The sequence below is a fragment of the Crocuta crocuta genome, unplaced genomic scaffold, assembly GCF_008692635.1.
Source record: "Crocuta crocuta isolate KB4526 unplaced genomic scaffold, BGI_CrCroc_1.0 scaffold231, whole genome shotgun sequence".
NCBI classification, from domain to species: Eukaryota; Metazoa; Chordata; class Mammalia; order Carnivora; family Hyaenidae; genus Crocuta; species Crocuta crocuta.
Window position 1 is genome coordinate 7641220 of NW_027528357.1, and position 27565 is coordinate 7668784.

Here is a 27565-nt window from a genome sequence, read left to right on the forward strand (position 1 = left end):
GGATTTTCATATTAAATACATAGTGTAATGTAATATAATATAAAATAATATAATAATATAATGGATTCAAAATGCTTGACCTTATTGAAAGAAGATCTGGCCTCTGTACCAGGTACAATTTCAAGTGTCCAAGGCACTTATTTGACACATCCTTTTTCTCTATCCCATACTGATAGACTTCATAGTTTTTGTGTCTATCTACTTGTTAGCCTATTAAGTAATCAAAGTGCTAATATCAAAGTAATTTACAAGTCAATAGACTGTTCACTCCAAAAATATTAGAAGGAGGAAAAGCAGAGAGATAAGGAAAGGATATAGAAAATATACTTATTTCACTAGTCATTTTCCAGAATATCTTGTATAGATGTAATTCATGTATACTCTGTGAACCTAGTGCCTCTAATGCCTACCTTTGTACTTCTCCAATTCTGACTCTCTATACTCATCAATTTCTGAAACACCTGTGTTTTAGCTTCTATTATCTTTTTTCTTCCTCTTAAGCCAGGGGTTGAAATTAGCCCCAGAGTCATTAGAAAACACAGGTTTTAAGGAAACAAGCAGTGACTCATCTTTTATGAGGTCTTATAGTTTACAATATGGCTTACTCAGCCTGGGGCCAGGGTGGTAACCACTGGCCACAAAAAGATCAGAGAAACTCATGGAGTCAGAGTCTCCTAGGTAACTCTTTGACCTTATAGTTGTTCCCTGGACATGATTACCTTTCTAACCTGTTGGAGGCTAGATTGCAAAACTCAAAATGTATTTCAACCCACATATACTAGAACATTCTATATGAGCTAACACTGGACAAAACCCCATTTTATCACTTTGACATGAGCACAGTATTTGTGGTACCTGACATTTGTTGCAGGATTTCCTGTGTCCATATCTATAGCTGTGTATGTGCCAAGCACATAATTCAATAAGGAATTTCCTTTTGTTCCTTCTCGAATACTGAAGGTCATAGAATTTGGATGAAATGTGGGTCCTTCTCTCACATTAACAACCTGAATTCTCACAGGGGTTGAGTGCATTCGGAATTGAGAGGCAACTGAGTGGTGAAATTCAGCTTGGTTTTTAACTCCAATACTAAGATGAATATTAGGCATTTGTTCATAATCCAGCATCTGAAATGATAGAAAATAAAAAAAAAAACAAAAACAAACAAACAAACAAAAAACCTCTGAAAAAGCAAACGAACTCTCTTTTGATAGAATAAATAAGCAGAAATGATAAGAAAGCAACACGCTAGAGTGAAGTCCAGGAGCTATGTTATTCAGATTCTGAATTGATAAAACTTTATTATTTACTGCCTCAGACATTTCAGACATGTTATTCCCTTTATCTATTGGCATAATCAGGTATATAAGTCATTTGGGCCTGTGACTTAGGTTGGACTCAAACTTCTTATATAAAAACCCTGAAGTCAAAAATGACTTCTTTCCATATGAGAAAAATAAAAAACAGACTTAAAATGAAATAAAAAAGCCTTCACAACTGGTGAATGAATAAATAGGACCCAGGTTTTCTTTATAGAATTCACATCTAAGAATGTCTTGAATAAGGGAGCTTTATTGATATAATTGAATATGTAATTTAAAAAATGAGGCAAATAACTTGTAAAGGAGAATTCATGATTATTATATGCAGCCCTAAACTATAATTTAAATGTGTTGGGTCTGGTGAACAAGAAGATTTCTTCACAGAGCACATTCAAATAAGCAAATTCCTTTCCCAGAGAAAAGTCACCTTTGAAATGGGTTGTTTGGGTAAAAGGTGAATGGAATCTTTGGATCCCGAATGATTGATGTGGTGACATGAAAAGTCACCGTCAACAATTCAGCACTAAGCTGACTGTGAATTGTGTACTAAAAAATGGATTTTCAGTTGGAAAAGTTCCCTCTTATACAACAATGAGAAAGCAGTTGTGAAAAAGGGAGGCCTGGACAAAGTCTGTTTAGAAGTATTCTGGATGCTAATGTAAGCATCCCTTATATCACATTTGCCAACAACAGTAGTCAACACAGCAGTGCCATCAGCAAGACCCTGAGGTTAAATCTCTGCTGCTTATAAATATATCCTCAGTAAATTTTGGTTAATTTCTTCACAAGAGCTAATAAGATAGAAATAGTCACAGGAATTCAGTTAGGTCCTATTTGGGACCAGCTCAATATGATTTACCTACATTTCAGCTCAAACCCTTCAGGTTTGGGATTTTGAGTCTTCTGTACATCTGTCCCCTCCCTGGTCCACGCAGTGCCACACAGAGCTGACTATGAATGGGGCACTCAAAAATAGATTTTCAACCAGAAGAGACCTATCTTCTACAACTCAGTTTTTATTTTCTAGAATTCCACACTGCCCTTAAACAAATGAAAAATCTGAGATCCTCTTTTCAGGTAGAGAAATATCTCTTGGAGCTTTTCAGTGCACACACACATATGTGTTCTTTGTCAGAATAGTTCTCTCCCTTTTGAATAGAGGGTGGGGAAAATATTAATACGTGTATAGCGTTGTATCAGTTATAGACATTCATAGAATATGGTTCCAGGAAATTGGTTGGAGAGCTAATCTTCCCTCCAGTAAGGAAGATAAAAAGCAGAGGAATGATGGAAACCCTCTCTAATATTCTTTGCAAGTGGGATCTTTTATCATAAATTTTGCGATTGTACACAGAGGTCAGGGTTGTGCAAAAAGCAATAAAAACAACTATGAGTCTGTTTGGAGTTAGAATAGAGAGGCTGGAACAAATCAAGTTTCTGCGGTTTAAGACCTGACCGAAGAATACTCACAAAGGATATGCAGGTATGCATTAGAAAGGGTGGAGCTGATCTTAGAGAGTCTACAGGAGGCTCAGGAAGGGCTCGGAATGAAGGTGACCCATCCAGAGATAGATTTGGCTTCTGGCAGAGTTTTTTTGTTTTTTGTTTTTTGTTTTTTTTCTCTTTTAAATTTTAACATAGAAGCTAAGCTTTTAGAGTCTCACATGCAATTTTGTTTGTTTGGTTTTGGTTTTGGTCTATGTCAACATGACCCTGGCTGGGGGCATCTTGATTCATTTTAGAATTAAGTATGGAGAAAGGTAGGAGATTAGCAGTGTGTGTACAAAATAGGCAGTTTTTCTATGGCAGGGGACCGTGGGAATGGTTAAATATCTGCCAGGGCGTGTATGTTCTGTTTTCCAGGAATTCACAGTTTCTGGTGGAAACGTGTCTGGATGACACCAACAGGGCACACACGGTTGGGAAGGGGCACAGAGGTGACAGAGGGAGATGTCTCAAGGCACTAGTTCTTGCTTCAAGCTCGTTTGATTGGCCCTAGATTACAGGGTGAGGCACGGAGGGGGCACTTAAGTATGACTTTGGAATCAGGGAGCTCTGGTTGGATCTTGTCTTTGTCATTTGCCACCTGGGTGAACTTAAGACAAGTTAGTTTTCCTCTTTGATTTTGTTTCACTTTCTATAAAAAAGGAATCAAAGTATTTTCCTCCCAGAGTTGTAATGATTATAAAACCTTTAAATGCACAGTACAACTGACTAGCTGGTGTTTAGTGACTGCTGAATAAACATTAATTAAAATTATTATAACAACAGAGAAGCAATATTTCTTTGTTAGAATTCCAACTGGGTAACATTTTGGTTGTTTTCTCAATGTTGAAGTGAATGTGTATACACACACACAGACACACACATCTCTATTGTTTGTTAGTATTTCCATACACATGTATCGATCAATAGTGAAAGGAAGTTATTATTAACAGAGAGGTTTTTTTTTTACCTTCTTAAAGATTTTCTCTTGTTAAACTACAACTTCCTTGAGAATAAGGGCCATGTCTCATTCACCGTCATATCTCTAGCACATAGCAGTTCTCAATCAATTTGAGTTGAATTGAATCATTTATAATAGACTAAGAAAGGGTTATAGAAAGCTTAGTTAAAAGCCCATGACTAAGAGGCCAGTTTCCACGAGGTTAAATAGCAGCTCGAGTGAAAATGGAGAGGGTGAGGACATTAGTGACCTTGTTCCAAATGCCAAATTCTGGGAAATGACACATATGTTCTCTAAATACATAGTTCTGGCTAAGCCCTGACATATACACTGAGGTTTTAAATTTCATTTTAATGAACCTTTCCATATTATTTTGATGTTTTTAAACATATTTTTCTGCTTTTTCAAAAAAATTATTATTTTTTTTAACATTTAGTTATTTTTGAGAGAGAGAGACAGAGTGGGAGCGCCGAGGGGCAGAGAGAGAGAGACTCAGAATCCGAAGCAGGCTCCAGGCTCTGAGTTGTCAGGACAGAGCCCTACGTGGGGCTTAAATTCACGAACTGTGAGATCATGACCTGAGCTGAAGTCAGACACTTAACAGACTGAGCAACCCAGGCGCCTTTCTGTTTTCTTAAATGGACTTGAGAAGTTACCATCCAGGAAAGAAAGATAGACACTGCATAACATCTAACAATATCTTGACCAATTTTTCATGAAATTGAATTTCCCATAGTTTGTGTGTGTGTGTGTGTGTTGTGTGTGTGTGTGTGTGTGATGAACTACGTATATTAAAAAAACCCCAAAACCTTTTAGCTCTCACAAAAGACACGTTATATAAGTAATAGTGCATTGCCTGCATTCTGAACATGTTTTGTTTTTCATTTTTATATTTTTTAATAAAGTATGAATTATATAATCAAGCTCTGGGTGAGAGCCTCACCATCCTCAATTTTTTTTTGACTTTCTATTATCTTCTGAACATTGGGCCAAGTGTTAGAACTGTAAAGATATTTAGATCAAGCTGTTTATCTGCAAAGCACTTACTATGTCTTCCAGTAGTTTCAGAGGTAGACCAAAAGCAAAGAACAGTTACACGCTATTAGATAAGAAGCTGTCAGTGATTAAGGTGGTAAGAAGATGGGTAAGAATTATCTGACATGTCTAGATCTTGATTTTTAACTGAGATGTATGGTTGAACAAATTTGATCCTTGAAAACAAACTTAACTAAATATTCTGCATTTGATAAGATGGTAGGCGACCTTTTGTCTCTCTCTCTTCCTTATCTATGTTAATTTGGCAATGAGTATTTGTCTTGTTCCCTCATTTCCATTTTTACTGCTATTGCCTTAAATCAGGCTCTTAGCACCTTAAGACTTGATTAATATAATAGTTATTTTCTTAATTTTAATCTTTCCAGAGTTGAATTCATAATGTGACTGCTATTTTTAGAGAACAAAACAAAACAAAGCGTTTCTTGGTCTATAAGTAGGGATTAGTAAAGTCTTGTTTTTTGTTTTTGTTGTTGTTGTGTGTGTGTGTGTGTGTGTGTGTGTGTGTGTGTGTTTTGGTTAAGAGCAGATAGTAAATAGATTAAGCTTTGGAGGTCATATGCAGTTTTCATCTTAAACATTTAACTCAGCCATTGGAGTATGGAAACAGCCATAGAAAGCAGTGAATGAATGAGTGTGGCTGTATTTTAATAACATTTTATGTACAAAAGGTGTCAGGTCATATTTAGCCTGTGGGCTATCGTCTGCTGATCTATGGCCTCAAGCAATGTTTCTCAAACAAGAAAGCTCTGGTATACTCTTCAAGTCCTTGTGTTCTCTTAAGGAATTTTGAAATTTTGTGGGTTCATTTGAATGACAGTCTTACAAAGTATACATAGATATTTTCCATAATTTTGGTAACCACCTCATAAATGAATACACTCTATGATTTCAGGGCTAGTGGTGTGTTTTGTGACAAAGTAGTAATACTTTGATTGCTCTTGAAAATTGCAAAAAAAACCAGACTCTAGAGAGAAATGATATGTTTGCATTAGAGGAAGGCTAAGTGGCTTCCTGATAAACTGTAATTGGAATAAAGAAAAGTGGTAACAGAATGAAATAATTACAATTCACACTGCATACCAAATTAAATGTGTGCATGTGTCTATCAGTGTATATTTTCATAACTATGAGTTCTGTTAATGTTGTTTTTGTTTGAGGAAAAAATTAATTTCTATGATCACCTTAATGTTAATTTAAATCTTATTGGTTTGTAGTTTTAGTTGTTTCTCATGTAGTTTTAGATTTTATTGTTGTCCATAAGGTAAAAAGTAGTTTAAGAAAAGTTGATTTATAGGCTCTCCACAATAGCTAAAACATGGAAAGAGCCTAAGTGTCCATCAACAGATGAATGGATCAAGAAGATGTGGTTTATCTATACCATGGAATACTACATGGCAATGAGAAACAATGAAATCTGGCCATGTGTAGCAACATGGATGGACCTTGAGGGTGTTATGCTGAGCGAAATAAGTCAGGCAGAGAAGGACAAATATCATATGTTTGCACGTATAGGAGGATTAGGAGGAACTTGACGGAGGAACAAGGGGGAGAAGAAGGGCAGAAATGGTGGGGGAAAGGGAGAGAGGCAAACCATGAGAGACTCTTGAATGCTGACAAAAACTGAGGACTGATGGATGTGGGGGGGAGGGGGGGATGGGCATGGAGGAGGGCACTTTGGGGATGAGCACTGAGTGTTATGTGGAAACTAATTTGACAATAAACTATTTTTAAAAAAAAAAAAAAAGAAAAAGAAAAGTTGATTTATAGGAAAACGTTAAGCCCTGTATTCCAGTATTCAAGGTTCTCAGCAGACCCGACTCTAACTCATCATCTTCGTTCTTGCAGCTCATTGTTTCCCTGGATGAACACTCTGATACAGCCCTCCCCACCCCCTAAATTGCTGGTGGTGTCCTGAGCATGCTTTCCATTTCCTCACCTTAATGTGTTTGCTCATTTCAGCTCTCACATTAGCAATCTCAGTTGTAAGGTCTTGCTCACACCATGTTCTCTGCATGAAACCTTTTCAGACAAATCCAATTCAGAAAGACCTCATCTCTTAGAAATTATTTCACGTTTCACCCTTTTGCCATTAATTATGTTTAACATTATAACATCTGTACACACACTTCTCCATTTTTAACTCATATTATCTAATCCAGGAGTACATGCCTTGTCTTCTCAACTAGATACTGGGTACTGTGAGAATAAAACAGCATCCTTATTTCTCTTGATAATAAAGACTGTTGCTGAGTGTAAAGGCTCAAAATGACACAGTGAGCTAACTTAGGGCACTCGTTCACATAAGTAGTATTCAAGGTTATGGAGTGGTTTTGGTAGCAAGATTCTGTCTGTAAGAATATTTTAAAACTTTAGAAGAAAATATTGCAGGGGCGCCTCTGTGGTTCGTTTGGTTAACATCTGACTCTTGATTTTGGCTCAGGTTTGGTGAGATCTCATGATTGGTGGGATCCAACCCCTTGTGGAGTTCATGCTGGCAGTGCAAAGCCTGCTTGGGGTTCTCTGTCTCCTCTGTCTTGCTTCTCCACCCCACCTCAAAACAACTAAACTTGAAAATGAAGAAAGTATTGCAGGTTCCAAACTGTACCTTGACGACTTTCAAAATGCCCTCGTTGGTTCGTGGGTCTGTTTGAATATCGAACCAATTCCCATCATTTCCAGAGAGAATTACATATTTTGCCAGCCAATTATCGGTGCCTTCTTCATCAAGATCAATTGCTTGTAATCGTATCAGTTCTGAATTTAGACAATTCTCTTCAATCCTTGCGGAGTACTGAAATGACATGGATCAATTTTGTAATCAATAAAGTTTCAAAAGAGGAAAGACATTTACTAATACACAATTATCACTTAAGATACTAACAACAAACAGGTCAATAATTTTTACACCAGTATTAAATACCACGCATTCCAGTTAGAAATATAAGGATAAGAATGTAAGATAATAAAACTGATTTTCTTGTGCTGTGTGTGAAATCAAGGTCAAACTGGCACTTTGTTTCATTTTTTTCTTGATTATTTTTAATTTTCCTTAAGTTATTCCCTCCTTTCCCTATGAGGGGTCAGATGACAATATCTTAGATTTGTGGGCCACAAAGTTCAGTTACAACTAGGCATCTGATCTGCTGCTGTAGGACCAAAGCAGCCACAGACAGCACATAAAGGAAAGAGTCAAGTTGTGGTTCAATAAAACATTTTTTTTTTACCAAAATAGGTTGTGAGCCAGATTTGGCTTTGCTATTTTCAATTTTATGCTTCTTTGTGCCTACAGTGAAGATGAAAGTGGAAAATGTTTGGGACTCCTGTAGAATTAACTCAGCAAAACATCAGGCCTGTAAAGATACATCAATATTGTTACATGATTCCCAGAGTTAGATTAACAAAATCCCACACTTCTTTAAGTACAGAGTGTGGAGGAGTTGGTCTGATGCTTTCATATATGCTAGTTGCACAGAATAGTGACTCAAAATCAAACATGCACTATTAAAGTGTACTAATATTTTTTAATGAAATACAATTGAGATACAATATCATTTTAGTTTCCTATATGACCTAGTAATTCGATGTTTATATATAATGTGAAATGATCACCAGAATAAGTCTAGTTATCATTGGTTACCATACAAAGTTAGCACAATATTATTGACTATATGAGTTATTATTATGCTTAAGAAGTTCTAAGGTTTACAGAGCAAAGCTGAGTCTATCCACACATATAACAGAACCAGGCTCACAAACTAGCAGGGAAGCAAATCAATTAGTGACTCTTAGGGGAAAAAGATTAGGAAAGTAACAACTTACGGAAGTTTTCTCTAAGGTGGGGAAGTTGTCGTTGACATCTAAAACCTTGATTCTACAGTCGCACTCAGAAGACAGTCCGTCTGCAGCTCCGTCTCGATCTGAGCCCCTTACCACGAGGTTATACATACTGTGTTGCTTAAGATGAAAAAGAATTGTAAGACTTAAACCTTGTTTTGAATGAAATACAACCCATTCTAATATTGTTCTTCCAATTTCTTTTTATAATTTTATGCAATATTTTAATATAATTTTTTCTTCTTATAATTTTCACTTAGTCATGGTTGGATTATTTTCCCTTCCTTCTTTTACATGGGAGGAAAGGCATACATGGATCATTTCATCTTTATCTTTTGAAAATTGTGTTCTTTATCTCTTATTATTCATTCATAGAAGGCTTTACCTCTCTGTCAAGGAAACTGGACATCGTGCGGACTTCTCCAGTGTACCTGCTCAGGATGAACATTGGTGCACCCGCTGGCTCTTGAGAAATGATCTTATAGGCTATTTTAGAATTCAGATGATTGTCTTCATCTGCATCCGTGGCACTTAACTTTACAACCAGTGAGTCTAGAAATGAAGATGGAGGTGGAGAATGCGTGGGACTGTGTTAGAATCAGTTTAGCAAATCATCAGGCATAGGAAGAAAGAGTGGTTGATCTTCCCTGAATTTTCTGTTTTATAGTTTTCCACAAGAATGTATTATCATAACTTTGAGCTACACAACTGATTGCAAAAATAATGGTGTTTTGCTCTATAAAATCCTTTAGTTTATAAAGTGCTTACACTCTGGGGCACCTGGGTGACTCAGTTGGTTAAGCATCTGACTTCAGTTTAGGTCATGATCTCACAGTTCATGAGTTTGAGCCTTGTGTCAGGCTTTGTGCTGAGAGCTCAGAACCTGGAGCCTACTTCAGATTCTGTGTCTCCCTTTCTCTCTCTGCCCCTCCCCTGCTCACATTCTGTCTCTCTCTTTTCTCAAAAATAAATAAAGTAATTACATTCCTTAAGTGATCAAATGATAAATTAGGAGCACTGTAGTCATTAATGTATGAAAAAGAAGTTCCATAGCTTTTATCATAAATCTGAAAAACTGATTTTATCAATTTGTGTTTGTTATGGTCTTGTGACATTAATTTAAAATGCTTAAATAAAAAAGATTATAGCTTGGGGTGCTTGAGTAGCTCAGTCAATTAGGCGTTTGACTCTTGGTTTTGGCTCAGGTCATGATATTATGGTTCATGAGTTTGAGCCCCTCATCGATTTCTGTGCTGACAATGTGGATCCTCTTTGGGATTTTTCCTCTCCCTTTCTCTCTGCCCCTCTCCTTGCTGACTCTCTGTCTCTCAAAATAAATAAATAAACTTAAAAATATAAAAAGATTATAGACTAAATTCATTGTTAAGATTATTAATTGAGCACCTATGTTCTTTATTTTCATCCATCCATAAAATGGAGAATTATTATTGGTTGCCTTGGATGATAATAGCACTTTACTGAATAGTCAAAAACATATAAGTATTGAAAAGAAGATTTGTCCTCAGGAATAGAAAAAGTTCTTAATTATTCATAGGAACAAAGAAGCAGCATCCTAGGTAATCCCCAACAGCATTAGCCCCCAGAACAGATTTTCCAGAGTTGGCTGGTCCCTGATGTTTTTCTGCTTCCCAGCCAGTTTTCAAAGTGAAAAACCATAGTACGGAGAATCAGGACCCCCTTGAATAAAAAAGCTAGGTTTCATGGAGTTCATGGTTAACAAAAATATGCCCTTGCCCTGTGGTTCACTCTCCTCACTTGAGGGAACATTAATAAAACTGGTAATAAGCAACCAAGTGAATGTGAATGTAGACATGGACTTGGGTGTGGGTTTGGAGTGGGCTTCACCTTTTCTCCCTTCACCCAGTTATACTGAAGTGTGTTAGTGGCAAAATAATGATGGGCTTTGGAGACCCTCTTAGGCAAAATCTTCACTTTACTTCTGTGTGTCCTCCCCTCTTATGTTATAAAACATTCTGTGTTTCTTATTTTCAACATCATTCTTTTTAGGGACTCTGAACAAGAGTTCTCCAGGCACTTCCTCTTGCATCCTGCCTTTTTACCTCCTCTTTCTCTTCTTCAGTACTTCTTGCTTCTTTCCTCTTTTCCTCCAAACTTCTCCATCCTTCTTTCTTTGACTCTCTATTAGTACCTCTAGTTTGCTATCTGCCTTTTTTTTCTGAAATTCCTTTTTTTCTATTCCCTGTTTCAGATTTACTTTAGAGGTACACATGCAGACATAGATATGAAAGGAAAAAGAATATTAGAGACTGGGGACAGAAAAAGTTAGAAGGCAAGGGAGGGTAGAACAGAAGAAAATACCAACATAGGAAAAGCATAGAAAGGAAAGACGTTCAGGAGAAGGGATAGAGAGAAGGAGAAGAGAGTATTGGAGCTGGCGATGGAATTAAACAGGATGGAAAAAGTGAAAAAAAAGAGAGAGAGAATGTACTGTAGGTTGCCATGTAGACTGTGAAGAACCAGAGATTACCCTCTGTGACCGACCCGATAGGTACCATTTGAGATGTACTGTCCATCACTCTCTGGTGTGCTCCAGCCCACAGTTTGAGGACTAGGTCAGCACAGAATCCTTTTCGACAATCATGGTTTCTTCCTCAGTTTACTCATTTGGAGTATGTTAATCATGAAGCAGAAACAATCTTTGAGGAAGGTGCCAAGCTCCTGCTAAATCACATGTATAAGGATCCTCCGCAAACAGGAGGATATTTAACATTATTGATATGATTTTTTCTAGGTCAGTTTTAAGTTAGGACTTGTGGGATTTATTCAAAATACAAGTTGGACTTTTCCTGATCTTTAAATTACCTCTGTATGTCAATCTCCTACAGCTTCTGAACAAGAGAAATCGATGTGATATAATGCAGAGAAGTAGTGTCATGTACTTACTTGCATCACTGTTTTCTTCAATGCTGGCTGTGTACACATTTTGGGTAAAAACTGGAGGGTTATCATTTATGTCCATAACTTTGACTCTAAGCTCAAGAGGTCTTTCTAAGTCTTCACCTCGTGAATTCAGAGCCCGGCAATAGATCTGTGGAGAGTTGGGGGGAAAAACTGTCTCTTTCCATCAAAGGAAATTAAGTAACATGATCAAAAATATTTCAGGAAATATGCAAAGAAACAGTTTGCTTAGTGAATTCAGACATATTACAGTTTATTAATTTAAACATTATCAAGACATTTGATGGCATACCTATGCAACACCCCAGATACTCTTGAACTATAAATTTACATTTCATATTTTTTTCATCTCTTGGATCCCTTTATTTTTTGGTTTCAACTTTACTGTGTTTTAAATAGGGAAGAAAAATAATATGTATTAATTAAAACACAGTGCTGTGACTTACCAAGAAAAGTGGGGTTATCTCTCTGTCCACCACTGAAGTTATGTTAATTTCTCCAGTCCGAGGATTAATGGTGAACACTCCATAAGGTGGTCGATCAATTCCTACCCCAGAGATGCGGTATGTAATCTTCTGGTTTGCTTCACAGTCTGATCGAATCTATGAGGAAAATGGTTAGGATTGTGATCTTGTTTAAAGCAGATAATGAACTGCCGAGTGTAATAGAATGAGAAGGAAATAGCTTTGTAGCCAGGTGGCCTTTGGATTGAAACAAGGCACCATCATTTAGGCCTGTGGAAAAGTCACTTAATTTTGCCAAACACCAGCTTATAATGGGATAATACCACTTACATCCTAAGTTTGTTGTAGAGGATTGTATGAGGTAACATATATTCACCACACCCCAATGCCTGGCATAAGGTGTAAACATGCTTGATGGGAGATTTGCTATTATTAATAGCACATTGTTCAATTCTCTGATTTTCTTTGCATATGAAGAGTTTGACAGAAGAAATCACCATCTTTAGTATTTGTTGAAAGATTATGTCACACTGATATGTACCCTAACTAAACTTTTGAGATTTAATCAAAATTATAGATAAGAAAACCAGAAGAGAAGTACAGTGTTTCGGGATATTGGGAATAATTTTATGAATTGAAACCTACCACATCACTCATCTGACAAATAGATTTTATGGCAAATATTCTGCTATATGAGTTTCATTTTAATAGTTTTATATTTATTGTTTATAAATTTAAACAAAGTTAGTTTAAAATTTTGAATCTCACCTCTATACTAAAGATGAGAACATCCTGTAAAATACTACAATTTGTTACCCAAATACTCAATTAAATAAAGACAACTGTAAATACAACTTGGAGCAGCTCTACTCTAATTCAGAAATCTTTTTTATCTGGATGAAAATTCAGGAAATCCCCAAATGCAAATAAAATGAAAAGAATATGCCCTACAGTGAGGTAACATAAGGCTATAACTGTGAGTTGAAAGGACATAATAACAATTTAAAGTTTTCCAAAAATTTCCAAAAATCAGAACACGCCTCTGACAGGGGATAATGTCTTCTTGAGCAGAGGTTGTATTTATAATATCACTCACTGCAGACGCTTACTATATATATATATATATGTAAAGCTTTATATAAACTTGTAAACATTGTATAAATGTAAAGGTGTAAGGAGGGAATTCTGGTTGATTGCTCTGCTGTTGATTTCACTAGTGGGGCATGGCCAAGATGCCCCTTCATAAGAGTTAGTGAAACTGTTAATGTTTGACATCCTTCATGGATCAATTTAGTACATTTTCTTCCTTTCACCCTCCTTCCTTATTAATTACCACTATTTGGAATATTTTTTAAGACTCTCCTAATTTCTGGATATAGGTATCAAGTGGGAACTTTTGACACTTCGTTTCTTTCCTTCCTTGGAGAGAATTAATCAATATTATAAACCTTTGATGTGGGGGGGGATGGTCAGAAGATTATTACTACATGCATAAATTTCCTATAACATGTACGTATGACAGATAAGCAGAACACAAATGAACAGATAAAGCCCAGTTGTGCTGGAGATCCAGGTCTCTCTTCTAGGATCACTCGAAGACTCTCTGTTCTGTGTCAGTTCCCACAGGGTGATACTGAAAAAAATGCCTCGGCAACATGAGCAGATGACTACCTGTCACCCTTCTTCTTAATTTGCTGTGGGGTAGTGGAGGCTGCAAATCCCCAAAAGGTCTAGGGGCTTTCCTGCCCTGCAAAAGCATGTGTTATGAGCACCGCATACTCGTGTTTATTTCATCACTTACTCTGGCAATCGGATTCCTCTTGGAGTTATCCTCTCCTTCTCGACAGGCAGCAGCAAACTTGATCCACTCCCGCTTTTGTCTTCTGACTGTCTGCCATTTTGTAGAGCCATTTTCAATGTCTAATTCTTTCACCTTATGCAAAAATAGTTCACATTTTGTACAGTGTTATGACAGTTTTACTTGATAAGGACATTTATTCAACATTGTAAAGTGCACCCAGAAGAAGCAATAGTATTGAATCTGAGGAACAAAGAAAGTGTTCACTAATTCACACCTCCAGGTAGGCGTAGCCTGGTCACCTGTCTACCTATTTCTTTTGGAATCATCTCACTTCTAACTGTATGATTCTAGTGAAACAAATTTCATTAGTTATGTGTCATGCTCACAATGTGTCATATTGGATATGTTGTGGTTTTTCTTTTTTTTCAATCTGTCCTCACCCCTCTTTGGGCTCTGACCAAGCTTTCTGGTCTCCAGAGTTTAAAAGATTGGTGATGTTCCACTGAGCACATCCTATGCAAAAGCAAAATTCTGCTAGTGAGTATGGTCACCTAAAAGAGAGAAGGGATTTTTCTTTTCTGTTGGTAAGGACATCACTCTGGCTAAGCATCCAAATATGTTATTGTAGTGTTAGTACAGCATTTTACCTGAATTGATAGTACTTGCAATAATCCCATGGACAACCATATGGCTTCTCAATGTTGTCCATATTTATCCCTGATTGCTATGTTTTTCTCTTTGTGGTTTTGTGTTGCTATTGTTGGAGGAGGTCTAAGAATTTTAAACTATTTAAGAGTTTAAAAAGGTTACTACATGTATAAACATATTTGTATACATGCATAAATGTATGCATATATACACATATATAAATACATTTTTAAGTGATTCCTAACATGCTTATTGAGGCACAAATGATTATAATGTTTGTTTAAGCTAAGGCTTCATTTAATTACCACTTTGGGGGAAGGAAATGTTCCCTGTGAATGGAGCTTATCCTTTCAAGAACCGAAGTGTGTACCCTTTCTCCCCATTTTGATACAACTTCCTGAAATATTCCACATACTTCCTATCTCCTCAACAGAGATTAGAAAAGTAATTTTATTTTCTTCAATGATTTGAGATCAATCATGATGAAAATTTAACTACTGTAATAAAATAAAGCCTTACCAGAGATGGAGGACTTTATTTCCTGAGTCCCACTTTAAATGGCACCAGATTCTCCATTGTTCTATTGAGTTGTGATTACATATATATATATATATACATACACATGTATGTATGTATATATACAATTATATATATAATTTATTCATTTATTTATTTATATAAAATAAATATGTGATTACATATATATTATTTACTTGTTTATTTATTCATTCATTTATTTTTATATCTTTCCCTTGTTGATTGACCATTGGTTGTCTTTTTTAATGGTGTAACCGTCTAAAATTCTTCTCATTCTAATGTATTACTGTGCTTCTCTTGCTTTGCTTTAAGTTGGGAAACGTATGAATAAGCTACTAATATAGTTGAAAAGTAGGAGTTACTATGACATCGAGTTGTTAGAAGCCATGCCTGAACACATGGATATTTAGAAGTGTGGGTTTACCGTTGCTATTTTAATGTCCTATTTTAGAGGTTCTTTCTCTTACCTTTTATCTAGGTGATTATGATTTCAAATATTCTGATTTTTGAGATATGATGCATTACAAAATTCCATTTTTCTTTCAATTTAAATTGAGAAAATAGTTTTATTATACCTTACCTCAACAATAAATTCACTGTTTACTTCTAGCACCACCTGTTACAGAAGGTACAACATTAGTAAAAATTTGCATAATTTAAAGGAAACAGTGTCATAAAACCATTGACAATGTTCTCTTGTTAATTCATTTCTTAAATGTCCATTTTGTTAATAATGTAGAATAAACATGGGTAATACATAATGAACAATACAGGCTTTTCACCCTCCAAAGGCTTTTAAACTTTTAGGGAAGCAAAACATGTAATGACAGCAAGGTGGGTTAAGATACATGCTTCAACAGAGCCCATGGGCTCAGTGGAAGGGTATAGCAGACAACTCATGTTACCAAGGTGAATTTTGGTAAGGACTCATAGGAGATTGGGGATTGAAAGGGCTCTGAAGGATGAAGCTGCTTTGATAAGAGGAATTGACGAAAAGGAAAACTTCAGTCAGAGTAAACATGAAACCAAGACACTTCAGGATGTTCCAGAAATGATAAATAATATTGTTAGCTGGAAGCTAGTAGTAAGGAGACATAGGAAACAAGGTTGGGAATGTCAGTTTGGAGACATATCATGAAGTGCTTTATATAGCAGAGTAAGAAGTTTGGACTTTATTGGAAAAGAGAGTAGGAGTGACAAAAGCAATGTGTGTAACACACAGCTTCGACACAAAGGGTGGATTATAAAGGAAAAACACTTGAAGTCAAGACATGTAAGAATTAGCAATTCCTTAGGTAAGGCATAGTTAGAACATCAACATCAGTAGTGAAGTGGTACTGGAAAGGAGACAAGATAAAGACATTCCCAAAGAGCTGATAGGACTTATGGACTGTGGAATGCTAGGGGAGGAAAGATCCGATGGTTCTGCTGGTGTAAGTTTGGCCTTCAGGGACAACTGGAGTGCTAATCATAGAAACAGAAAATTCAGCAGGAGAATGTCACTGCAATGAGAGAATGTCTGGTGTATGTTTTATTGTTTTTTTAGTTTTAATGTGATTCTAAAATTTGAGATAGATATAAAAGCTAAAGAAGTAGAATTTATCCAAACATAAGTGCTATTCTAAGTTAAAGGAAATGAGGATATTACATGAAATGGTGTAAGGTAAATGAACTAGGCAAAGAGCAGAATCTTATGGGAAATGCTTATATCTGTGCAGAGTACAGAAGGAAGGAGTCTAAGAGCAGAGGGATCCAGGGGCCCAAGGGAATAGAGAATCAAGGGACCATGGCTGTGGGTGCAGAGCATATTCTGTCAGTGTCAGAATGCTAAGAAGTGGCTGTGACTGTGGTGGTTGCAGTGGGCTGATGAGGAAGCTGAGTTGAGAAAGGAGAGATTTGGTAAGCAGATGGATAAGTAGCAAGAAAGGAAACAGAATGACTGGAGTGGAATGATAAATGGTTAGACAAGAGGGAATATTTGATGGTTAATGTGAATAGCAAGGTCAAGGAGAATGGGAACAGAGAAGGTCATGGGGTCTTAAAGCAAGCCATCATTGCTAACTTTTGCTGGTGGCATATGCCAAATCATAAGAGTCAAGGAATGAGTTGTTTGAGAAAGTGGACATAGCAATTGTAGATTACATTTTCAATTTAGAAGATAAAATAAATGTGGGAGTTAAGATGTAGTTTGAGGGGTTAATTAGATCAAGATGTATATTTGTTGTAGAAATGAATGGACATTCACTAAAATTGATAAAGATATTAACCCTTGTAAAAATCAAGGGTGGCATTATTAGAAATTATAGAAGATGTAAAGGGAAAAATATATGCAGATACACAAATGTATGAAATAATCCACACAGTTCTTTGAGAGAAATTGTTTTATGGTGGCTTTTATATCTTTTTTTTGGTTCATGATATGCATGTGATCACTCACTATCCCTGCTCTTGGTTAAGCACTAAACTTGGAGCAGCCTTGAATGAGTGGGCTGCCTTCCGTGTCCACTCAGACACACTTCTGGGACTTACAGGGTTTGTTCCTTATCTTATGGAGAATTTTCTTTCGCTAATTCCAAGCAGGCTCTACACCATCAGCACAGAGCCCGATGCAGGGCTCGAACTCATGAACCATGAGATCATGACCTCAGCTGAGATCCAGAGTTGGTCAATTAACCAACTGAGCCACCCAGGCACCCCAATCCAAATTATGTTTTTAAAAGATTGTCTTGGCTCTCACGTCATATTTTATTTGGCCCTTGCAAAAGATCCATGATATAGCCCCTAAGATATTTTACCTTATATACATAATATCAGATTTAAATAAGGTTTATGTTTGGTAACTTTTTCAAACTGTAGTACCAATCTTAAGAGAATTGTAGGTACCTAGTTAGGAAAGAGCCTTAATGAGAAGAGATTTGGTACTCCTAAGGAACATATATAAAAGCTATACATTATACTCCACAATAAACATACTTGTGTAATACTTTTCAGTGGAGATGCGCTTAATTAGTTAACAATAAACAAACTTCTGTGCAAGTAAGAAAGCTTTTCCAACTTTTCTCTAAAAGTTAACACAAGTGCAATGACATGATTGCCTATGTAGAAGATTGAAAAGAATTGACAAGATAATTCCTGGAACTAATAAGCAATTACAAGAAGGTTGTAGGATACAAGGTAAATATACAAAAGCCAAATGCTTTTTAATATACCAGCAATGAACAAGTGGAATTTGAAATTGAAAAAACAATACCATTTAAATTAATGCCCCCCAACTTAAATTTTTAGGCATCAATATAACAAAATATATACCAAGAATACATGAGAAAATCTAGAAAAATTAAATAGGGAGATAGTCCATGTTGGAGAAAGAGAGAAGAGAAGTGGAGGAAAGGGAGAAAATGGAGACAGGTGGGAAGCTGAAGATGAAGAGTAAGAACCTCTTAACATGAGATGAGGGCTCATGTCTGAGCTCACCAACCTTCTGGTATGCACAAATTTAACTAATTGCCATTACTTAAATGGTAATTTTGTGAGATTTCTTTTCAACTTTTTACCTGATCTGTAAAACATTAATCTAAATTAGTATGATAAACTCCCATGAGGAAAGAACTATTTGATTAGCAGCAACTGAGAGAATGTCTAAAATCATTTATCAGGCATTTATACCATAGTACTTTTTAAAAATATTTATTTATTTATTTTTGAGAGAGGGGCAGAGAGTGAATGATACAGATAATCTGAAGCAGGCTCTGCACTATTATTAGCGCAGAACAGAGCCCTGACTCAGGGCTTGAACTCATGAGTCATGAGATCATGACATGAGCTGAAACTGGACGCTTAGCCCACTGAGCCACCAAGGCACCTCTGCATCATAGGACTTTTAGTGTCAATGTGACAAAATTATGGTTTTGTACAAATGGATGGATGATCGATTGGAAAACCAGCTGGGGAGCAGTGAATTCAACTCCACTCCTTTCAAATACATTGGCATTACAATAAAATAGCTAGAGGGGACTGCCTGCTACAGACAGGGCCATGTGATGGATCTGTGGTATGATTAAGGTCTTATTACACTTGATCTTTGCCACAAATCTATTTAAGAAAAATGAAATATATAAACTTTGTTTGAAACCTAGAAATTGGTTTTGTTTATAATCTGTATTTACTTTGTAAATCATTGAGTGATTTAAAAAAAGGAAGACAAAATAATATTTGTAATTTAATACTGTCTCTTATTTAAGTGTTTGGTGTTCATAAAGTTAGTTCTACCACATAGACAGACTTTAGATGAAAAATGTAAGATTGGTGATCACGGAGACTTTTGTGCTTCAAATTGTGCAGTTATGGAAGGTTACATGTGTTGTAAGTGAAAGTCTTGTTCTGATCTAAAAGGAGGACAAAATAGATATTTTACTTTTTCTGAGTGATGATTTGGAATTTATTGCTAATCATGAATCTGCCAGACACATTTAGTGTTTAAAAATAGTTAAAAATATTTGAAGAAGTAGAATATATGTGAAAAATTTGAGAACAAACTTTTACTTTTATCTTCTTTCTTTATATTTCCAAAATAGATCTTTGGATTTATTGTGTTCTTATAAGTGATCCTGCAATAGCAGACAATTTTCAGCATTAACATTGCCATGGAGAGAAATGTTTTTTACGGTAGTTTGCATTTTTGAGAATGTTTAATAATGTTTCATCTATCATTAGAAATGATTTATAATGACCTCTACACTGGCAACCCTGTTGGGTCCTCTTTTAATGTTGTTGAAAATAAATAATTGAAAATCACATGACTTGTAGAGGATACTACAAGTTTTAGAGTCGGTTCTTCCTGAGTGCTGATATGGATATTTTGAATTATTGCTTGGTTCAGTGTCCCAGATACTTTTATAATCCATTGCGTTGAAACATAGCAATATTTGCCATGTTTGAGAGATGTGACTTCTTTTAAAGGGAGATCTGGGAGAGGAGAAGTTGATACTTTAGGTTCAGGTGCATGTTCATCAGATTGACATAAGGAAAGAATATATATGTGGAAGTTCAGTATGTAGTAAATGATTCACTTAAAACTATCTGTGCACTTATATCCTCTGTATAAGTAAGATCATGTATGTGAGGGATGTCTGTACCCCAAATGAAGATTATTGTTTTAGCAGCAATCTGATATCAAGTTTCTGAAATCTGTGTATATTTCTTTTTTATTTATTCATTCATTCATTCGAGAGAGAGAGGGAGAGAGAGAGAGAAGCAGAGAGAGAATCCCAAGCAGGCTCTATGCTGTCAGTGCAGAGCCCAACACAGGGCTTGAACTCATGGCCGTGAAATCATGACCTGAGCCAAAATCAAGAGTCAGACACTCTTGACTGAGCCACCCCGGCACTCAAAAATCTGTGTATGTTTCTAAGTCAAATAGTTTCTATCTCAAAATGGATATGTAGTGCTGAATTATAGTTTAGCTTTATAAAAAGCAATGTGGTTTAGACACAGTAGAGGCAGAAGAGCTATGTATGTGTCTTGACTTTGTTTACCAGCTGTGTGACCTTGGATAAATCTCCTAGCCTCTCTGTTTCAGGTTCTGATATAAAAAGAATAAAAAATGTGAAAGTGATAGGCACAGGAAATGCTCAGTATGTTGATAATGAGGAAGAAAAGTGAAGGAGTTTTCTTCTGTGTTTTAGAGGGTATGTTCACAGCGCACTCTTTCATATAAAAGTACTAGTCATTCATTTTTAAACACTTGAAATTAGCCACATCAACCTGATTAGTCCTCAGTTTAAAGGGATAAAGGGAGTGTTTGGAATTTATTTTATTTGCTCTTGTCCTCTTTACAGAACCCAACTCAACTGAAGGATAGCAATGATCCATGGTTGCCCTGCGAATCTGTGAGTAGAATCTCCTTTTAATCCTCTTGCTGTCCCCGACATTTTTTTTTTTAATTTGGGGAAGTTGCAATGTTAGATCCCAGGGGTCTTATCTAGGAGAACTTATGTTGTGCCTGATGGATGTGGTACATATACCATACTCTTCTGGTATTTCTGCTTCCTGCTCAGCTGGCTCTACTGATCAGGGTCCCAATAGCCACGCTCTCCAAATCCTGTCCCTTTAAGCACAGGTGTTCCTGAACCAAGTCTGCAGATTTTATTCTCAGGCCCTAAGAAATCATGAGCCCTGTCAGGAGGCCCCTCACTTTCCAGGAAATACCTATGAGTGGGTGTTTTGGAAGAAACATGAAATGACATTATCTTCCTAAATTGCACATAGTAGCCTAGCTACATAAATCTCAGTTAAGCTGTGCACAATAGTTATGGGATCCTGGATAACTGCAAAAATTCTTGCCTATAAAAGTCACCATTTTGGAGCCTATGTAGGTCATGCATTATTCTAAGGTGTGGTTTGACCTGAGAGCCTGGCTAAAAGGCATCATACAAAATGGAGACTGTTGAACCAGTTACTATCATGGTGGAGCACATGAAAAAGGGAGTCAGCGGCACTTGCAGTTGAGGGAGAAGAAATAACGCTGAGGTATGTTTGGTACCCTGGATGTGCTATGCTCTCTATAGCCTACTTGATGAGAAGGTTTCCCATCTTCCTTTTTTTTGGACGTCCTTACAATAAATTTAATTAACTTAAGTACCCTGAATAGGACTTTTTCCTGCAATATAAAAGTGTCTCAGAAGCTAAAACATATGCACTCATGCTACTTAATCTCCAAGAATGAAGACTAAGACGGAGTATCTGCCCAGAAGGGCCTCCCATGTTCAAAGAAAGAGGAAAGCAGATGTAAAAAGATACTGGAATGTTATAGACCCTGTGAAAAAAAGCACGAAAAGCTTACAGCATTGGTCCAGTTGAAAGAAGGAGTCAAATAGGGAAGAGTGGATAAACTTTTGGATGTGTAGTATTTGGTTCAAATTACAACTATACCACTTATGGTTCATTTATGAATCATTTACATTCTGCAAGTTTATTTGTAAAATGAGGTTACTTCTATTTATCCTTTAGGACTTTTGTTATGTGTGTGAGATGACTTTGTTAATTGTAAAATGTTTTGCTAGTGTAAGGTGGTGAAATGAGCATGCAGTGACAGACCAAATCTCCGAGATCCAACTCCTTGGTTGTCTCCATTTTAAACCATCAAACTCGCTTTGCAGCTTACTAACCACTTTAAAGTTGCCTATTAGTTGATAGGTGGGAAATACAGGGAAGTGACTTAGTTAGTAAGATACTTTAGAAACAAAATCCATTCATTCATTTAAAAATTTCATTGATAACATATTATGTGACAAGTACTATTTTTTCTGTGGGAGACACATTCCAACCTGTAATGATGTATCCATTCTAGAGAGAATAATAGGTTATATATACAATATTCTGAGCCATCTCACTTTTGGCAAATTACTGAAGTTTTTCTGAGCCTATTTTTCTTTGTAGTACTTTCTCCTAGAGAAAATATGGTGATTTTATATAAGATATTGGAATCTAAGTCATTGTGTGTACTTTCTGCAGTATTAGACTACGTATTATTCTTTTACATACTGAGTATATTTAAAGTAGTAGCTACTAAATGAGGCTGTTTTTCTTTTTTGTGACTTAACCTTTTTGAAGTCAGTTTTTGAAGTCATTTGTACACCTCAGACTAACTTATTAATAAGCAGTTCTCTCCTGAATAATACTTATAAAAATAATTGAGTAAAGCAATTGGTATCCTCATAGGGATATGTCAGAGATGCCAAGTTCAAGCCTAATTATACCACTTTTGTTTATAATTGAAGGTATATCAAGTAGTGGCATTTTGGTTTGCAAGCTGTGTAATTTTCCAGGTAGAAAGGACAGGCAAATATTTCCCATGCAGGTCATATCTGAGGGTTTCACTCGGGTCACTCCTTCCAGAAACATTACTTTGTAAGGAACTCCTGCCTGGATACTTAGGGACTAAAAAGGAGGCAGGTACTGCTCAGGATTGAGAAATTCTCTAAAAAAGAAAAATATCTTTGAAGAAGAGAAAACATCATAGAGTCTTAAGAACCATGAAATATTTTCAGGGAAGGATTTTAATCCTACAACTCTACAGGTAGCCAGTATTGAGAAGACTCTATTAAAATCATAGGTCGTGTTATGGTAATAATACTAGATATCTCTTGGGATATAACACTTTTTTGTAGTCCAATGTGAAGTCTGTGGGAATCTGAAAGCAAAAATAAACATTTGCCTACTTGGATTAAAATATATATTATGGTTCCCTAGTCAGTTACATTGAAAACAACAAAAATAATAGAGGTGAGATTTGCTTCCATGGAACCTTTAGTGTTACATGTTGAAAGAGGGAGCAAAGCAAGGTAAGTGAGAAAAGATACTGGAATGTAATAGACAATGCGAAAGAAGCATGGATAAGATATAGCATTGGCCAAATTGGGACAGCAAGGTTTCTGTAATAAGCAGTATTAAAACAAGTCATTTAATGCTATCTCGGGTATTCCATTTAGCACAAATAAAAACCAAAATCAGATAATGTGGGGTTTTTTTTGTTGTTCGTGGTGGTGTTCCCATAAGTCTATACACCTAGAGATTTGTCTGACAATAAAATAAAAAAACAGATTACTGTTCTATATGGCATAATCACATTGTTTTATGTGGGAGCTGAACTAAATTGACAAGTGGCTAGGTTAGTTCTAAATGTGTTTTTAAATTTTGATGTCTGTTTTCAACTTACAGTGAGATAATATTTATATGCTTAGCCACCTACCTTCTTTATTTTCCAAGAGCAAGGGTACTTAGTTGAAATGGTTACATCTTATCGGTAGCATATGATCACCATATGTGCACAAAAATTCTTATCTGATAGAAACTACCTAGCTATTTTGTATGACATTATCGACTTGATAAAACATAGGTCTCTTACAGCTGATAACTATTCTGTCTCAAGTGATTGTTTCCTAGTAAAACCTATACAATCCATAGCATGACCTAAATCTTTAGGTTCTTCTACTAAAGTTACGAAAATAGTATTTGTGAGCCAGATTTGAACTTCTGCTACAGGACTCTTCAGGAGAGGTAATTACAGAATCTGAGTTTCTGCATTGATAGGAGCTTAGTGACATCATGTCTAACAGTGTTTCCTGACATGGGGCATGATGAGGCCCTGCAAGTTTGGGTGCTTTGGCCAAAGGTGCACAGCCCCTTTGAGGGGCAGCTGTGACTCAGCCATGAAGCTTCTGAGTCTCAGTTCAGTGTTGACTGTACCTGACCACCTCAATCCATTTTACAGCAGAACACGATGAACGTCCTTAGAAAGAAGATGCCAAAGGGCTTACATGATAAAATGAGACGCCCTATTGTAGCTTCTAGTTTTGGGTACAATTTGTAGATCATGCCAGTCAAAATCTTGTTTAAAGTACCTTGTAGATGAGATATAGATGATGTAAAGTACCCATCTCTGAGAAGCTGCCACGCCCTCATTAGTGTGAGCTGCAATGATGCCCAGATAGCCTTTGATTTAATTAATGAAAAAAGGGCAGAGTTCAAGTTCAAGAAACAAAAGACAACTAGGTGTGCCTATTTTCCACAACATCCATAATTATTATATTGGTTTTCCTTAACTTGTTCCAATCTTGAAACATGCTAGAAGTTTCTACTTCCTAATTGCAAAAGTTAACTGATATGTCAAAAGATCTATTAGAAATCTATCAGAAAAGACCTTTAGTCTATCATAATTACCAAGAAATGTAAAACACAAATACTTTAGTATCAGTGGGGAGTAGGGAGAAATTAAGTGTCAAAAACATGAAAGTTAGTAAGAATAATAAATCCATACTACCAAAAAGAGATGCTGAGAATCTGAAATATAATACTCTTTTAAGATCAAGGAGAAGAAAAATTAACTCAATAAAATAAAATGGTCATAAAACATGCCTGTGCAGAGAATAGGAGGCAAATTTTAGTGCTCAGAAGTAACCTTTAAAATCTTGATACATGCAGTGAGTTTTCCTTAAAAAACAAAAGGTTTGTCTGAGTTGAAAGTCATGGAGATAACTCATAGAAATATAACAGAGGTCTATACTGATGATTTAAAAAATTTTTTAATGTTTTACTTATTTCTGAGAGAGGGAGACAGCGTGAGCAGGGGGAGGGTCAGAGAGAGAGGGAGACACAGAATCTGAAGCAGGCTCCAGGCTCTGAGATAGCTGTCAGCCCGACGCGGGGCTCAAAGCCCCAAACCGTGAGATCATGACCTGAGCCGAAGTCGGACACTTAACCGACTGAGCCATCCAGGTGCCCTTATACTGATGATTCTTAATTTCTATTAAAAATTGAATCAGATTCGTTCCTATTCCTTCCATACCACAAATAAATAATGATCATTATAACAGAGCATCACACTTCTATTTGGAATTTTTCAGCTGACAAATATTTTTCAAAAATGTCTTATTTAATAATCTGTCACCCAAGCACAGAGACTGGAATGTTCTACTGATGTTCCCTTTTAAGTTTGGGCTGTGTGCCCTTTGGCAGTGCTAGGCTGCTGCACCGCATTGAAAGTTCATGGAAACTGTAAAGTCCAGAAGAATGGCACCTGCCAGGGCAACTGGACTGCAGTGTGTTCTCTTATCTCCCAAGCAATGGCTACCCTCTGCCTTTTAGAACTGACGTTCAAGATGAGTCCTATACAGTGCCACTTGCCTGAGAATACGGTGGAAGTCATTTTCCAAGCTAATGTCATAGCATCACTGTGGGCTTTCCTGGAAGACTGAGGGGCAGCCAAAAATAAGATATTTGTCTTTATTTGCTTTGAAAAAAATGTACAGTTTTCTTAATAATTCCCTCCTCTTATCACTCCCTCTATTTTTTTCTTAACTTGTTTGACCGAATTGTTCTGTCATTTGACATTCAATAGACTTATGTATAATTATCTAGTTTTTTAAAAAATGCTTATTTATTTTGGGAGAGAGAGAGAGAGAATGCAGAAGAAGGGGCAGAGAGAGAGAGAGAGAGAGAGAGAGAAAGAGAATCTCAAGTAGGGCTCAATTCCATGAACCATGAGATCATGACCTGAACCGAAATCAAAAGTTGGATTCTTAACTGACTGAGCCATCCAGGTACCCTTAATTGATTTTTAAAAATAGATTTTTTCTAATTCAATTGGCCAACCTGATCTCTGTCCCTCTAGAGATCTGAAATTAGGAGCTCCCTTACCTTTTTCAAGAGTAGGACTCTTGATATACATGACACCTATCTGGGAAGCACTTTATGCTTTGAACACCCAAAAAAGGAAAGTGATATAATAACTAAAATTCCATGTTTATTTAAAATAAATATATCATCTAAATAGCTCCTTCCTGGACTGTATGAATACTTTAATAATCTCAGAAAAGATTTATCTTGATGGCTTGGTTTTCTTCACTTTCTTTAGCCATTTCTGATAGGAAAAAAATTTTTATATGACTTAAATATTTCATAGTTGGTTGCAGTGTAATTTTGAGATAGCTAACTTTACTTCATCTTGAAACAAACTCACAGGGAAATAACTGTTTAAAGAAATGGGCTTGACCAACTTTACTTCTCTACACAGGTAGAATCCATTTTTACTGGGAATTTTGACAGCAATCTGTTTAAGTATAAATAAAAGAAAATGGAAAAATAATTTTGTTTCTGATTATAAATCTAGATTGTTCTGGCATTTAATCTGAATTAGATTATGTCTGTGATGCCACTGAAGTCTAATTCATCCAGATTCTCACTCTGCTTTTCTATGGCATTTGATCCCTCAACATGGAGAGTCCTTTGAAGTCACCATGGGCTGAACTCAGAACTCTTTTTATAGGAACGGGTTTAAAAATGGAATAAATCCCATGTAGAAACTGACAACTCACAGAAGAGATAAGGCCTTAAGGCTGCATTTCCTTCCCAGGCCTTTAAATTCTACTTACCATTAAAATGATCAAAAGGCAGATGTTCTTGAAAAGAAGCCAATCCATTCCTTCAGGTCTTTCTTGCACACCAACCACGATGAAATTTGATTTTAGTCTGAGTCCTCTGGGTTCTGAATTTGGTTCTGCAGCAAGAGGTACTTCAAGATGTCCTTTTAGGAGGGCATGGGTGATAACTCTGGTGCTTTCTGGGCAGAGGAATGAAGATGTTCTATAATGACTCTGTTTCCCCACCCCAAACTCTTGGGCTGGTCTGGAAGGCTGGTATTGTTTGAGCTCTGGGTAAGAACATAGACACACCTTGATTCTTATTGCAATGAAACCCTTTGTTGGACACCAAAGAAAAATCTTACAGAGTGAGGACAAGATTTACAGGGAAGATACCCAATGAATAATAAATTACTCACAACATGAAAAATAATTAAAATGTTAGAGCCTATCATCATGCTGAATAAAATTAGTAGGCTTCTCCTTCTGCCAACATCTTAAAAGCAAAATTATATATACTAACAACACACACACACATGTCCACTACAGAACCAACTTCAAGGACTGATACTAGGAGTGGAGGACATTGTGAAGTGGCA

The 27565-nt window shown here is 36.3% G+C and overlaps 1 protein-coding gene across 1 annotated transcript in view; it reads right to left on the reverse strand.

Moving 5' to 3' along the window:
* Positions 1-26275, reverse strand: part of DSG4 (desmoglein 4) — a 40071-nt gene extending 13796 nt beyond the window's left edge. Inside the window, exons 1-10 of the mRNA XM_077753855.1 lie at positions 26245-26275; positions 24482-24540; positions 15629-15664; positions 13864-13995; positions 12045-12200; positions 11584-11728; positions 9044-9210; positions 8644-8778; positions 7430-7615; positions 856-1127 (exon numbers count right to left, since the gene is read on the reverse strand). Coding sequence (XP_077609981.1) covers positions 856-1127; positions 7430-7615; positions 8644-8778; positions 9044-9210; positions 11584-11728; positions 12045-12200; positions 13864-13995; positions 15629-15664; positions 24482-24540; positions 26245-26275 — 1319 coding nt within the window. The remainder of the gene's footprint in view (positions 1-855; positions 1128-7429; positions 7616-8643; positions 8779-9043; positions 9211-11583; positions 11729-12044; positions 12201-13863; positions 13996-15628; positions 15665-24481; positions 24541-26244) is intronic.
* Between the last annotated feature and the right edge of the window lie 1290 nt (positions 26276-27565).